This window comes from Gymnodraco acuticeps, unplaced genomic scaffold, assembly GCF_902827175.1.
Source record: "Gymnodraco acuticeps unplaced genomic scaffold, fGymAcu1.1, whole genome shotgun sequence".
NCBI lineage: Eukaryota > Metazoa > Chordata > Actinopteri > Perciformes > Bathydraconidae > Gymnodraco > Gymnodraco acuticeps.
In genome coordinates, this window is record NW_022991154.1 from 6,925,794 (window position 1) to 6,942,513 (window position 16,720).

The 16,720-nt window shown below is 41.7% G+C and overlaps 1 protein-coding gene across 1 annotated transcript in view; it reads right to left on the bottom strand.

Annotated features, from left to right (window-relative positions):
* The window catches only part of mast2 (microtubule associated serine/threonine kinase 2), a 218,071-nt gene that overhangs the window by 70,174 nt on the left and 131,177 nt on the right, over nucleotides 1-16,720 (bottom strand). The window contains 1 exon segment of the mRNA XM_034237473.1: nucleotides 6,972-7,003. Within this exon segment, the coding sequence (XP_034093364.1) occupies nucleotides 6,972-7,003 (32 nt within the window).

Genomic DNA, 16,720 nt, shown 5'->3' on the forward strand with positions numbered 1-16,720 from the left:
ATGTTGATGTGATTTGATTGGATGGCAGCGTCCAATCAAATCGCCAGCCGCCTCTGAAGGGAAGCAAGAGGCGGCTGGCTTCCCTTGGCATGGCCCTGACCAATCACAGGTTGGCAGGGGCATCACGTGGGCCTCATCTGATTGGTCAATCCCTCAAATTGTTTTCACCAAGGGAAGCCAGATTCGGCTGTTCTCCTCTCGCAACAGAGAGTGCAATCTACTGTTTCACCATAACATCTAGAGGGGCGCTGTTTGTTTCACTCTTTGTAAAATACTCAATGAGAATGGGGGAGAGACGGGCCGGCAGCAACACACAGCAAAGGAGAATGATCGAAACAAAACAAAGTGTTTTTATTTATTTATTTAAATTATAACTACAATCCGAAAAAACAAGGGAAGCCTGGCTTCCCTTGGCCTCCGGGAGAAAACGCCACTGGTCGCTATGCAACCGGGTGAGGCCGCAAAGTATAGCGCAGCATTATGCATTTGTTTACATGCCCACCGGAACCCCGAGGCATTACCAACAGATCAACGCACAATCAACCCATACAGGACATCTCTTTCTCCACATTAAGTGTTAGACATTATAATTGACTATTCTTGTCTGTCACATACTCTTTTGTCTGTCACATAAATGGTGCAAGTTGCGCAACTGATTTTGCGCTATATAGCGATATTGCGCTAAACGGAAATTATTTTGAACGGACACTTTGACCGGAGAGATTTAGATTTGCCGGTCGTCAGCATATTTTACCGGTCGTAGTCCGGTAATTACCGGCTAACGGGAACTCTGGTGTGTGTGTGTGCCCAGTTTGAAATGGAACCTTAAAGCATAGATTTTCTGACAGATTTCTCTGGAAGACAAATCGAATTAGGAAAGTATCCAATAGCAAACATGTATCCTCTGTGTCTCTATAAGGTCCTCTGTGAGCTGTTGGTATAAAACAAGGCCAAAGTTCACCCATCTGTACAAAGCTTTTTATCAAAAATGCATTTGGATAAGTAAGAATCATGTTTTAAATCTAATTTGAATCTTGGTAGAGTGAATAACAGTCATGACTTGAAAGAAAATGGTTTGAAAGCTTCAACAGCAAAACAGAAACCAAGGGATAAATAGCAGCACTAATGTATTTAAACCAACTCAGTACATGACATTAAGGATTTTGGGCCTGTGGGCCATCTAAGCTAATTTACAGATGGCCCTTAGCCCAATAGAGATTGCCCTGAAAAATGCGCGCAGACGAAATGATGCACGAAGGGTTTGGAGGGCCTCCACCTAGAACATTTCGATTTTTGTAGGTCTTAGATGCTGTTTGGTGCATTCTCTAGACTGAATTATAAGATGAACCACCACAATATTATATTGTTCAATTTTATTCTTCATTTCACTTGTTTGTTTGCATGAGTTCTTGTTTGTGTTTGCTCGCTTGCATGCCCTGCATAGCTATAAGAAACACTTAAGTTGTTGGTCAAGACACTTTCCATCTGATGAAGGCAAATGCCTTCCCAGATGTAAAAAAGTAGAAAACATTACATTCAGTTATAACCGCCAAAACAAACATTATTTACACTATTATGGCCCCTGTTCAAGATGTTTGTAATGTTATCTACTGTTAGTCTGGGAGACCTCGAGTGTACACTGGGATTCTCTTTGTGATTCTCTTTTTTGGGGGGGGACTACAGCTCAGTCTTTCTCTTCTTCTTTCCAGGTTGTTCACCTTGCTTTGGTGGACTAAGAAACATTGTAATACACTGACTTTAAATGATTTGATCGTTCAGAATCCGTAACAAATTGAAATTCCCGCGAAAATGTGGTTGCATTCGATTCATTGTCCGGGTAGTATTCTTTGTATAGAAATCGTATTGACCGGGCCAGCCCGAACATCGTGAAGTTGGTCGAACGAATGCCTCCTCATCCGGAAGCTGACCGAGCAGACCTGAGCAGCAGTCGAGAGGAGCCGAGCGCATCCGCAAAGCACACAAAATGGTGACGTCCATGAAGAAAGACAGGTTGACCGACTTTTGTCAACTTTTTCCAACCGATTTGACCGCTGTCAGGCACTGACACGTCTCCACAATTGGCATAATAGATTGCCCGATCAGGCAACCAGCAGGTGAGGCTTCATTGCCCGAGCTAAATACTAGATTGCCTCGGGCCATCGGGCAGTCGTTAATGTCGAGCCCTGCAACTGAAACATCACTGTATATTGTCATACATGTTTTATATAATGTAGGACAATGTGCACTTGTTTTCTTTAACCTTTTATGTTTGCATGCAAATATTTGTACTCTATTTAATTTCATCTTTTATTGGACATTGTACCAATTTGTACCAGTTTGTATAAATATCTTAATTAGGTTATATTTTGTAAATTGAACATTCTTACTTTAAAAAGGATGCTTTTCAAGTTCATATTTGTATTTTGTGTCTCTACTATGTTTCCTCGCTTTAATGTTCAAAAAGCTCTTTCTTTTTCTCACACTGCCTGTGCAGCACCTCTTGTCACCCTCTGTCTGAAACCAGAGCCCAGTCTGCTCGTGATTGGTTAACCGCTTACATGTCTAACCCCTTAGCCTATCATGTTCAATGTGTTGGAGCGCTAGCCAAGAGAAGCACAAGTGTGACAAAGTGAAGTCACTATGTTACAGAAGTTAACAAAGGAGTCTAATGGGGCAACCGTCACAAAACCACATTTCTGAAAATGAAAAATAAAGTATTCTATTTCATAATAAATACAGTACTGTGCATCTCAGCAGTGGAACAACGTGAGGAAATCAGAGAGGAATCAGATGCCCTGATCTGTTTCCTATGTCATGCTTTTCTGGTTATTACCCGTCCCCTTGTGTGCTATAAAGGTTTTTCTGCATGTAAACGGTCTGCAGAGTCAAAAACCCTCAAAGTACACCCTGTAGTGAGTAAAACTCTAACACAGAAAATACCTGTCTATGCTGCCCCAGAACGCCTCGTTGGAGATTTTTCTTTTTCCATTTTTTTCTTCTTGGTCATAGTGACGTAACGGTCATAGTAACGTAATCCGCGGAGCTCCTCACACGCTCACTCAGCCTTATCTTTTCTCAGCTACGGCTCCGCGGATCTCCAGCCAGGCTGTGAGTGTGTGTGTGTGCTCAGGCTGAGTTCCGCGGTGTCACGCTGTCTCGCAGACCCGACGCAGCAACCAGGAAACAACACCAGTAATCCAGCTCACACTGTCCGCTCCTCGAGCCTCAAAGGGCGGAGCACGAGCCTCGCAACGTCCCGCCAACACGGCCCCCAGACCCCACGCAGCATTCTCATCTGTTTGTCATTACTGGTGTCACTTTCTGGTTGCTAACGTCATTGTAACACAGAATCACCGATGTTCCGCTGTAACGGTGGTGGACTCAACAGAACAGAGTGGGCGAGCTGACCAATCAGAGCACAGTGGGCTCATAGGGAAGGGGGGGGCAGGAGCTCCAACAAGCCGTTTAGGACAGAGAGTGAATACACATACTATACAGAGAGGCTGTATGAGAAACCAATGTGAGTTTGGAACATTGAACAATGTAAATCTATTCTAGTTGACCTCAACAATGGAATTATGGTCAGTAGAAATGGCCATGACATGGGACCTTTAACAAAGAACAGCGGCAAAGTGCAGACCGCCGGCTAACTGTCACTTTAACTTTAACCTCTGTGAGTCCACACGGACTCACAGAGGCTTCATACTGCCTATGAACTCACTGCAGAGCCTGAAGATCACACGCACTACACATCAATGAACACACACACACAGACAGAAACACACAACAGGACCCCTGTGGCTTTGCTCTGATATTAATAATCTGATAGAGCAGCCTAGTGTCTTCGAAGAGATACTAAAAGATAGGAGAAATAGAAGATTAAAAACGTTATTTGAAATTTGGACTTGACAGCTTTAGGATCCTAAATGAAAATGAGAATTCAGGATTTTCTCTACAGACCAACAGAGAGAATCTTCAGATGAAGCGTTCATAACATGCTTTGGGTTGTGGGAAACTGCTCAACATCTTGACCTATACAATTTTGTAAAATGTTCTGCATTATATGGCGATGTGCATTTCATTAAAAGTTCAAATCCTAGAGTCTGTGCTCACATTTCTTACATACAGTGGGGCTAAAAAGTATTTAGTCAGCCACCAATTGTGCAAGTTCTCCCACTTAAAAAGATGAGAGGCCTGTAATTTTCATCCTAGGTACACTTCAACTATATGAGACAAAATGAGAAAAAAAATAATCCAGAAAATCACATTGTCTGATTTTTAAAGAATTTATTTGCAAATTATGGTGGAAAATAAGTACTTGGTCATCTACAAAAGTTCATCTCAATACTTTGTTATATACCCTTTGTTGGCAATGACAGAGGTCAAACGTTTTCTGTAAGTCTTCACAAGGTTTTCACACACTGTTGCTGGTATGTTGGCCCATTCCTCCATGCAGATCTCCTCTAGAGCAGTGATGTTTTGGGGCTGTTGCTGGGCAACACGGACTTTCAACTCCCTCCAAAGATTTTCTATGGGGTTGAGATCTGGAGACTGGCTAGGCCACTCCAGGACCTTGAAATGCTTCTTACGAAGCCACTCCTTCGTTGCCCGGGCGGTGTGTTTGGGATCATTGTCATGCTGAAAGACCCAGCCACGTTTCATCTTCAATGCCCTTGCTGATGGAAGGAGGTTGTCACTCAAAATCTCACGATACATGGTCCCATTCATTCTTTCCTTTACACGGATCAGTCGTCCTGGTCCCTTTGCAGAAAAACAGCCCCAAAGCATGATGTTACCTCCCCCATGTTTCACAGTAGGTATGGTGTTCTTTGGATGCAACTCAGCATTCTTTCTCCTCCAAACACGTCTAGTTGAGTTTTTACCAAAAAGTTCTATTTTGGTTTCATCTGACCATATGACATTCTCCCAATCCTCTTCTGGATCATCTAAATGCTCTCTAGCATACTTCAGACGGGCCTGGACATGTACTGGCGCTGGGGGACACGTCTGGCACTGCAGGATTTGAGTCCCTGGCGGCGTAGTGTGTTACTGATGGTAGCCTTTGTTACTTTGGTCCCAGCTCTCTGCAGCTCATTGACTAGGTCCCCCCGTGTGGTTCTGGGATTTTTGCTCACCGTTCTTGTGATCATTTTGACCCCACGGGGTGAGATCTTGCGTGGAGCCCCAGATCGAGGGAGATTATCAGTGGTCTTGTATGTCTTCCATTTTCTAATAATTGCTCCCACAGTTGATTTCTTCACACCAAGCTGCTTACCTATTGCAGATTCAGTCTTCCCAGCCTGGTGCAGGTTTACAATTTTGTTTCTGGTGTCCTTTGACAGCTCTTTGGTCTTGGCCATAGTGGAGTTTGGAGTGTGACTGTTTGAGGTTGTGGACAGGTGTCTTTTATACTGATAACGAGTTCAAACAAGTGCCATTAATACAGTTAACAAGTGGAGGACAGAGGAGGCTCTTAAAGAAGAAGTTACAGGTCTGTGAGAGCCAGAAATCTTGTTTGTTTGTAGGTGACCAAATACTTATTTTACCGAGGAATTTACCAATTCATTCATTAAAAATCCTACAATGTGATTTCCTGGATTCTTTCCCCCCATTCTGTCTCTCATAGTTGAAGTGTACCTAGGATGAAAATGACAGGCCTCTCTCATCTTTTTAAGTGGGAGAACTTGCACAATTGGTGGCTGACTAAATACTTTTTTGCCCCACTGTATGTAGTATACTTCGTACACCTGGCAATAATTGGCTATGTAGAATGGCCCAGTCATGTTCTGTCATGTTACCAGCAATCCTGGCTTAACAGCCCTACGGTATGTCAGGTCTTATTTGGAGGCGTAACGGTCATTCCTGCACAGAAAAACATGACCAGTACCTAAATAATAAAATAACATATCCTGATTAACGTGAATATCTCTATCTTTAGTCTATTAAACTTGCAATGTATCGTTTCCTACCGCTATGAGTGTCTCAAGAAACAAAACAAATATAGTTTGATGAGGTGAGTAACATTGGATCGACAGTTTTTGTCATCACAAGGAGGTTATTACTGGGAAATGATCCGCAGGGGTCTCATCTTCTCCAAAACAAATGGACCTTGTTATTAAAACCACTTTGAACACTGAATAAATCAGTTTCCCATTAAAAATGTGTGCTTCTCCAATGCAGTTTGGCTGCTGCTAGCTTTGGCTAATAGGCTGCTTGTTGTTTCACATTGTCTTTAAACGACATGCACCTTATCAGACCCTTGTGTGTTTTAAAGGTAGCTCAGGGAAACCGAACAACTCCAGAGTGAGTTATAAGAACACTTGTATGAGAAATCTTATATTCCATCTGTTGATCAGAAGCAGGACAGTACATCTCTAGACTTTTGTTTCAAAACATGTAGAACGTTTCCAGCAGGACGATAAATCAGCTTCCTGGCACACACTCACACTGATATAAATAGATCTGATACCATACACAGAGGGATGCTCAGCTGTTCTGGCACATGCACACAAACACACACACTAACCTGGACTCAGTGGCTTTTCAACTTTGTCCTTAAACCCTTAACTGGAAGCTCTCTCTGTATAACTTTATAAAGATTAACAGCTGAGAGGGAAAGAACACAGAAATGTTTCTTGGTGATATTTATAGGACAAGTACATCATTTTTTAGAGTAACATAGAATAATAATATGCTCACAAACACTAGAGTTGAGCCTCAAGTTGAATGCTACACACTGGACAGAGACTCTCCTTGGAACTCCATCAAAAGAACATGTTCATATAAGACAAGCTTCCCTCTCACCATCACTCAAAAGACTGCACCTGACACCAGCGTATGTATCTGTGTTTGGTTCATTGCATCCTCAAAGCTTTCCCCATGACATTTTTAAGGGTGAAAACAAACACTGCAGAAAGGACAGGCTCTGTCTGACTGGACAGAAGACAGAAGGGGGGGTGATGGGTACTTACAAACTGCCTCTTCTGGGAAGGCTCAGCTCCTTCTGAAAGAGAGAAATAAACACAAATAAGTTTTCATTATTTACAATTAAAGGCGAACATCATCAACAATAAGACAGTTTTATCATTTATGTCAAACAGTCGAGCACTTGTGTCGTCAGTACAGCTTTGTGTCCAGCAGGTGTCACTGTGACATCACAAAGCAGCATCAACATCAGAGTTCATGTTCACAGTGTCTGTTGGTGTGCTTTTAAGCTACACACTGACTAACACATGCCAAGTATTACAAATGATTCATATTCAGGCTTTACTATTTAAAATGTTTGCGCACACAGGACTGTATAAAACACAGATCATTTTACATAAAAATGTCATATAATGGAAGCAAAAATATTTGAAGATGAAAAAGCACAATAAGAAAGGGGGGAGAAATACTACTGAGCTAACATAATTAAGAAAAGTGATTCTAACAAAAGACGAGTAGTTAGATAACACCTAAAGATATATACAACAGATAAGCGTAGCAAAACAAATAGAGGAAAGCAACAATTTAAATTAAATTAATTAAGCTCACTATCTTCAGGGGAAATCTCATCTGTTAGTCTTAGAGTACAAGTCTCATCTTTGGAAGTAAATCATTAAATAGCAAGGAGCCGGGAAAACCTCGATGTAAAGTGTGAAGACACCGTGTAACTTTATTTGGACAAACATTTCAATGTGTTGATCCCCGTATGAAAAGGACTGCACCTGAGCTGCACTTTGAACAAGTGACCACAAGGGGGCAGAGAAGTGTCATTACATCATGAGTTTAGGAGGAGACAACTCTCCTGATTTATGGATTAACAGACAATAATGATGAGAAGCAGCCTGCTACTTTTGGATTTGGATGCGTGAATAAGGTCTTATTTCAATCAAATACATATTGCTGTTTTTCTCTGGACGTTGGAAGATGTACAAACATTTTATGGTAAAAAAGGTTCAATACAGAATTGGTATACTATGTACACAACCTGTAAACTGACAGCGCCTTCAAACAGTTTGAGAAGACAGACCACAGACATTACTGACTTCCTGGGGAGCACCATCTGGCCAATAGCACCAATTAGTGTGTGTGTGTGTGTGTGTGTGTGTGTGCATTTTTAAATTGTGTGTTGCCAGGTTCCCAAAGCAGCTCAACAGCTGGTTTTTACTTTTTAAAAATATAGTTAGCACCATCATCATCATCATCATCATCATCCATCAGTGTGAACAGTGCAGAGGTGCTTCATTCAGAGTGGGCGAAACACACACGCACAGAAGCTGAATACATATAAGTGAAATAGTTGCTGATTAACACAAGTTGATTGACAAATCGCTGTAGCTCTGAAACTGGTTGAGTTAAGGATTTCAGGAATGATGCATTTAAGTGCAATACTAAATGTAAAAATGGCTCTCCTAATCAGCTGTTGTTTTGTAAATCCAGACGCTTCCCAAGAAGAAGAACACACGGCTTCTAGGTAATAAAACGGTTTCCAACGGTTATATAAATAATTGAACCAGAAATAATGTCATTATTTTTCTGTACACACCTGCTCATATTATTTATGAAGATGTTCATTTGTAATTTGACTACTTATTTGATGTTTATATTAGGGCTGTCAAGTTAACGCGTTAATAACGCGTTAACGCAAAAAAAAATTAACGCCACTAATTATTTTAACGTGATTAACGCATGTGTATTTTTTTTCCTCAGCCGCCCCGTAGTTTCAGCGCATCGAGTTTAAAATACCATCTACAAGCTGATGCTGACAGCCCCGCTCCTGCCGCCCGCTTGTGGCAGACCACACTTCCACGCTCACCGGCAGGCTATTGGGAGGACCGGGAGGGTGTGTGTGTGTGTGTGTGTGTGGCCCGAGCGAGCGAGAGAGAGACCTTACGTGCATTGTTGTTGTTAGCATCTGGTGCTAGCTAGCTGCGCTAACAGATATGGAGCACTTGACTTTATGCAGGAAGCCAGACAGTGGGACATTGTACGAAAAGTCAGCACACTCAGCACGGATAGTGCGCAACATGATTGCAGCGTCCAGGCAGCTCCCGTTCGAGCATATGCCTTGAGTTGCACATAGCTCCAACGATCCATCACACACACACACACACACACACACACACACACACACACACACACACACACACACACACACACACACACACACACACACACACACACACACACACACACAACACACACCACACACACACACACACACACACACACACACACACACACACACACACACACACCACACACACACACACACACACACACACACACACACACACACACACACACACACACACACACACACACACACACACACACACACACACACACACACACACACACACACACACACACACACACACACACACACAGGTTGTTGTGTTTAATATTTATGAGAATATTTGTCATTGTTCAAATGATAATAAACATTAGCATAAAGCATATTTGTCCACTCATATGTTGATAAGAGTATTAAAAACTTGAAAGACATTCCTCTAAGGTACATTTAAAACAGATCAAAAATGTGCGATTAATTTGCGATTAATCGCGATTAACTATTTTAATCGACTGACAGCCCTAGTTTATATGTGAGCCCCTAACCATAGATTATTTTCTACATTTAGGTGTACAAATACAGTTTTTAGAATCTTGAAAAGGAAGTACTGACTGTGATTTATAATTGTTCCTGAGTCTTACATTTCATATTTCTGGCTCAACAATGTACAGAGCACTCAGAAGAGACAGATCAGAGATGCACCTTTCCGATTCCAACCCACTTTTATCTCTTTATCTCTACACACACTCTAACACACACACTCTACGTCCTGCGTGGGACGGCTGTGTCATCAGAGTCTCCCTCCATCTCCCCATATATCTGCGTGCAGATGGGCTAATGGACATAATGGAATGTAGTTAGAGCACAGTGAGTGGCTGTGGGGCATGTGTGTGTGTGTGTGTGTGTGTGTGTGTGTGTGTGTGTGTGTGTGGTGTGTGTGTGTGTGTGTGTGTGTGTGTGTGTGTGTGTATGCAATGATAACATCAATCAACATTTTGCTAGTTTTCATTTGGCCTCTGCAGAACAGAACAGAGCCAATTAGCTGGTGTGTATGTGTGTGTGTGTGTGTGTGTGTGTGTGTGTGTGTGTGTGTGTGTGTGTGTGTGTGTGTGTGTGTGTGTGTGTGTGTGTGTGTGTGTGTGTGTGTGTGTTTTGTCAGGCATTGTGGACCCAGTGATTCTATTAGTGCTGAAAGCAGATGTTGTTCAGACCCAGAGGATTGGGAAATAGCTTGAACATAAGGAGCGGGGAGGTGATTTTTGATCATCTCCCTCCAGGCCTTGTTGACCAGCTCGTTAAAATGCCATATCTGAACTCAAAATCACAGCAGAGATAATAACAGAAGCTAGTTTTACCCATAAAGGTTTGCTTAAGTGTCCAATCTTGAATGACTACATTCTCAGCCAGTGAGGGTGAAAGAGCATAGACTGTATTTAAGAAGTAGACAAAGATACTGTGAGGTCATTCAATGGGTTCTAAACAAGTTTAAAGCCTCAAGTTTGCAGTTTTTGGCTTGTTTTTGAACATCAACAATTTCTTTGTGGTGACACGAGAGGGTAAATCAAGTTACAACCAAAAATCTAAATAAGATGTTTTTTTAGGCAACGGAAAGGTTAAAGTTCTAAAACAAAACCCTAAACACTGTGGTAGTGACCTGGTGGTTTATTGGCTATTAGGCTCTAAATGGGACCATTATTTAAACAATGCTATATTGAAGTAGACTTGAAATTAGGGATAGAAGCCATCAAATCTCAGGTGATGTATCAATTTGATATATCAATATTTGTATCAACCTTATGTCTAATGTTATGTTGCTGGTTTCAGAGTTATCTAAACAACCGTACTCAATGCGTCAGGTTGGGTAGTACTGTCTCTGACCCTGTCACCTTGGAGAAGGAAGTTCCACAGGGCTCTATGTTGGGGCCCTTGCTCTTTTTATTATATGTAAACAATATTTGTAATCAGATGCAATTGTCTACCTATCATATGTATGCTGATGACACTGTATAGTATGTTCATGTGCTCCTTCTCTGGATATGGCCGTTTCCAATTTAAAATCTGACTTTATCACACTGCAGCATGCACTTCTTGATTCCAAACTGCTTTTGAACTGTAAGAAAACCAAAGCAATGCTTTTTGCTCCAAAGTCAGCGTCCTCTTGCCTCTCCATTGACACCCTTGATGGCGTCGCTGTTGAGTTTGTCGATACCTACAAATATCTGGGCTTTTGGTTGGACAGTAATCTGAACTTCAAACACCATATTGAAGTTCTAACTAAGACATTTAAATTCACTCTTCCTTTTCAGACTTAAATGTTGTTTTTCAACTTCATCCCGTAAAAGGTTGGTCTCTGGCTTATTCCTGTCCCAGCTGGACTACGGTGATACCATTTATAGATTTGCCTTTCCCACTGTTTTTGCCAAACTCGACCCACTCTACCATGCTGCACTGCGTTATATATCAAATGCACCCTATAGGACTCATCATTGCAAACTGTATAGCCTAACTGGATGGTCCTCACTTGCTATGCGTAGGATGCAGCATTGGTTTTTATTAATGAATAAAGCCATTTTAGGTAAGCTTCCACTCTACCAGCGACGTGCAGTCAGGGGAGGCAGAGCCTCACCTGTCATACTCATAGACTGGCCATACTACAATGTAACGGAAAAACAACTAAAGAAAAACTAAATAGTAATAATAATCAAATGTCTCCACTGATCTGTTTTGTAAGTGTGATTTATTTATGATTCCAATCACTTTTTATAGTCAAAATCAGCAAATTTGCCGAGCTCCGCTACAACTACATGGGAGCGATGAGGAGTGAGGCAGGGACGAGCTCTGCCTCACGTAAGCCCACAGTAACTTGCTGGAGCGCGGGCACTAATTTAGCGCGGGCACTTATTTTGTGAGCGCGCTCAAGCCAGTTACTGTGTGGTGAGGTGAGGCACAGATGAGCTCTGCCTCACCTCAAAATGCGTCACCTCACAGAAACTGGCTGGAAAGCGGGCCCTAAGCACATGCCAGTTACCATCTCACTGTAGGTCACCAATGTAATGTTTGTAGATCCCTTTATTACATTTATCCTCGCCATCCATAGTCTCTAAATAACTTATTTCACGTATATATGATATTTAGGCTCGCCGTACAACGGCAATGAAAAAAGCACCAGGGGAGGCAGCCATAACCTCTGCCGCACTGAAGGGGGCGCACATGAGCCCACAGGTCCTTGTTGCTACTGTTATTCTACGCAGAGACGGTATAGACACGAACAACAAACTAGACTTTTGAAACTAGAGGAAGATACGGAGGACTTTTACAAAAAAGTAATAGAGATTGTTGTCCAGAAGGATAGCATGGACTTCATCTTCAAGTCAAGGTAAGACCACATTGGTAATGAAAATGGGATCTTACTAAGAAAGAACAATCCAATATTTAGATTTTGGGTATCCTTTTGTTGAACGGTCTGTTTAAAATGAATCGAAACATCAGACCAAAAAAGCTTTTGAAAATAACAGAATATTTCGATTAAGGTCAGAATATAATATTATAAATTTGTAAATCTGACTCTGAAAGAGTCAGTGCCTCACCAGCCATGAACCTCACCGCACGTCACTGCACTCTACATATGTGCCAGATTTGCTCCAGTTTGTGACTCTTACAACCTCAGATCCAGTGCCTGGATACGGTTCCAGGTAACTGCTGTGCGGACTGAGGCTGGAAAAAGGAGTCTTTTTTTATTATGGTCCTTGGTCTTGGAATGACCTTCAATCACGCCTCAAACTGAGGGCACTTGTCTCAATAGCATGTTACCACCAGCTGCTCTTGCAGTAATAAGTAGTGTACCTTTCTTACTGTCCTAATGTGCACAATGTAGTGAGTGCTTTTTCATCTTTTGTTTTCTTAGTTATGTTCTCTGTAATAATATAATAATATTGGGAGGGATGAAACCCTCTTTAATGGTCACACATGCAGAGCGCACAGCACACACAGTGAAATGTGTTCTCTGCTTTTAACCCATCCTAGTACCAGGAGTCTAGTACTAGGAGAGGTGGGCAGCTATTGTACAGCGCCCGGGGAGCCCGGGGAGCAATGGGAGTGAGGGGGGAAGGGGGGTGTCCGGTGCATTGCTCAAGGGCACCACGGCAGGGCAGGAGATGAACTAGGACCTCTCCAAGTAGCAGTACACACTCCCTTTTTAGTTCTGGTCGGGGACTTGAACCGGCGACCCTACAGCTCACAGTCCAATCCCCTACTGACTGAGCCTGACGTTGCTGCCTTCTTGGCCAGGTCAGCATTGAAAATTAGATTTTATCTCAATGCTTTTTTATCTGGTTAAATAAAGGTTAAATACATTTAAAATTTGCAACAAGCAAGTTGCCCCTACTGGCCATTAGAATAATGCAGGTTAAAGGCCCTTCTGCATTGGTTTCATATTTTAGATCAGGAAGTTTCCCTTCAAAGGATTAGTTGTAATATCAAAATCGCACATTTTTTTGATGAAACCATGGGAGTGTATTTTTTATTTTTTTAAACATGTTTTGTGGGGATTGAGGGGGACAGCACAAGTGCATAATATGTAGGAGACGTCCAATGTTTACCCTAAAATAAAACCTGAAAGGAACAATGCAAAAACGCAAACCAACAAAATGATGTATTTCCTTTCATGTCATGTCGAGTCAATATAACAAAAGGTGAATTGAACCGGCTCCTGAGACCTTTTCCCACCCACTACCGCTCACCAACCTCTTAACCTTTCTATCATTACCCGTCTCCCCCTATCTCCCTCATTTCTCACCTCGAGATTGACTCTTGTGCCTGGCCAAGAAACACACACTCAGAAAAAGAGGCTACAGATGGGGGGAAGATGAATGTCGGTGTGTTTAAGTACCTTATGCTTGCATTATCTATTCGCCCACACAGAACTCTGTAATGTGAAATGATGCTCGTCTGAAACCATCGTCTGACAGTTGATTGTATTACATGCTGTGTGTGTGTGTGTGTGTGTGTGTGTGTGTGTGTGTGTGTGTGTGTGTGTGTGTGTGTGTGTGTGTTGTAGCTGCTTCTATCTGAGGCCTGAGGGAGGATTCTCACCCCAAAGCCACCCTTCAGAAATATCCCAAGAGGGAAAATAAACTAATGCTGGATAATAAAACACACACACATACTGTACACACACACTATCTCTCTGCTTGTATTAAACAAACCAAAGCGATCTGTGATGAAATGATCCCCAGCGACAGAGAGGATAAGAGCAGCAGAACACAAAGCCTGAAGCAATCTGCCCGATGGAATACAGGCATCGATAACACGCTTTATGGCCGAAAGAGGCAGAGGAAGAAGGGCTGGGAGGGTGATGTGATTAGAGAGATGGGGTAAGAGAGGAGAGGGTGAGTGGAGGGGAAGAGATGTAATGCTAAAAGGTAAAAGCTCGGGGTAAACATGTAAAGATATGATGTGTACCGGACAAAGACGAATAAAAGCTGTGCATCTTCGCTTCATCATCATCCCTTTAAAAGATCAATCTAATTAAAAACGAGGAAGCAGCTCCCTGATACACTGTTCCGCCTCAGTGAGATTTAGTAACGGTTCCAAATGTAGTCTGTGCTAGTAAGGGATTTATATGCTACTTTTTTATTCAGAATGTAATGGACTTTTTTCAATGAGTCAGCTGCAAAGAGATTGCATGAAATAAAGGCAGGGGGAGATGGGGGATGACATTTACCAAAGAAAGCCCCCCTTATAGAGCTTAACAGTACGTTTCTGTATGTGAAAAATGAATTCATTTTATGAATTGAGGACTTTTCATTGGGCAACATGTTGTTACCATCTAAGGTAGACTTACCACAAGCTATAAGATTTAAAAGAGTGGTATGTGTTCCTTTAGGAGCCACACGACTGTACGATATGTTCCCTCGTGGGAAACCTACTGTTAAAGTATCGGAAAATGGTTACTGAGGTACAGTATGTCTACGTGTTGGATCCCAGGTCTCTGTTTTTAATCCAAACCAACATGGTGGCTCATTCGCAATCTTTTTCTTATTAAACGGGAAAAAAATTGGTTTCTAAAAAAGAAATGTGAGGTTAAAAATAACCCTGCTGAATTAGCCTTCATTCGTTGATCAAAAAAGGCTAGTTCAATGTTTTTAGGACGTTTTCTGAGGTGAGAAATTCTCAATCGCAATTGTTTATGAAATCGGTAGTTTCTACACTCTTTGAAGAATCAAGTACACATCGGTGTACCTTTGCAGTTTTTTATTTATTTTGACTCTGAATCAAGTGTATTATGGTCACAACTCATCTCGTACTTGTTTGGCTTATTTCTATACTCTTTATATCATTATGTTGTTATACAACAATGGAGGAATGGGAAATGTTCTTGCAGAACTGCAGCTGTTTACAAAGTGGGCGGTAACTGTTAAGCTCTTTTACAGTAGCCAGCTTACCACATGTGTACTCTCACTGTCAGACCGCTGTGAGCAGCCGCTGAGCTTCCAGGCAGCGGAGGCTGCCGAGCATTAACTCGGTATCCACGGTAACCCCACACTGCTGCGCTAAGTCTGTGACTGACAGCATGACAAATAAAGCTACAGTATACGCATCAGACACACAAGTCCAAACTGATGGATAAACGTGTCCGTGCAGCTGTCAGCAGGAGTCAGGAGGAAACACATAATACTGATTTAATTAATGGAAAAAAGGACAATTGATACTAGGGTCTTGCACAAGTACAAATAATTCTCCTTGCAGGTTATGGCAGTCTATGAAAAAAAAAGAAATGTCAGGTTCATCAGATTTTCATTTGTTCAATTATTCGAGTGAATTGAACATCAGTTTGCCTACAGTACAGCTGAAACAAAAACTTCAGAAACGTGTCCCATTCACAGAACAACTCACTCCATTTACCACCAGACAAACACGTTCAGCAGAATGTATCCAAGAAGCAGGCCTTCAGGACTCGGCAGCATCATGAGAAGAGATTTGAATCTGTGTATGTGTGTAAATGTGTGTGTCTAACCAATCTATATGTTCAGTACATGTGTAAATGTGTGTATTTAGCAGTTCCTCCCCGGGCCCCTAACCATAATAACATGTTTTAATCGAGCTAAAAACATGCAATTAACAGGAGGATGCTCGGGAGCCGGGCTCCACCGGAGACAATTAGAGCTGCAGCAGAAGCCGGCACTCATAATTCATTATCAACACTGTGAATATTGATGAGGAAACAGTGATAACAAAGAGACTCCAGTGACACACGCAGAGCATCTACACACGATGCAGGGCACGGAACATTCTGGTAATTGTGTAAATTGTCCAGAGAGAACAAAGTGATCCGTTGCTAAAGGAAAACTCGCTTATTTTAATAAGACAATTATAACAGTAACTGTGGAAGCCCACAGGAGACTTTATTGGAGTGATGATGTGAACTTGAAATTGAAAAATGTAACTACAAAAAAGCATAATTATGCGTTATTTAAGAAAAAAAATGATTCATTTGTATTTTCACATGTTCTTATATGGGTGTTCTATTGCCATTTTAAAAGGAAAAGCTGTTATGTTACAATTATGTTCAACGTTGTACCCTGCTAAATTAAAATGCTAAATAAACAATGTTACCTTATGTTCTGTTTATGAATGCTATACAAGCCAAAAGGAAACAACTATTAT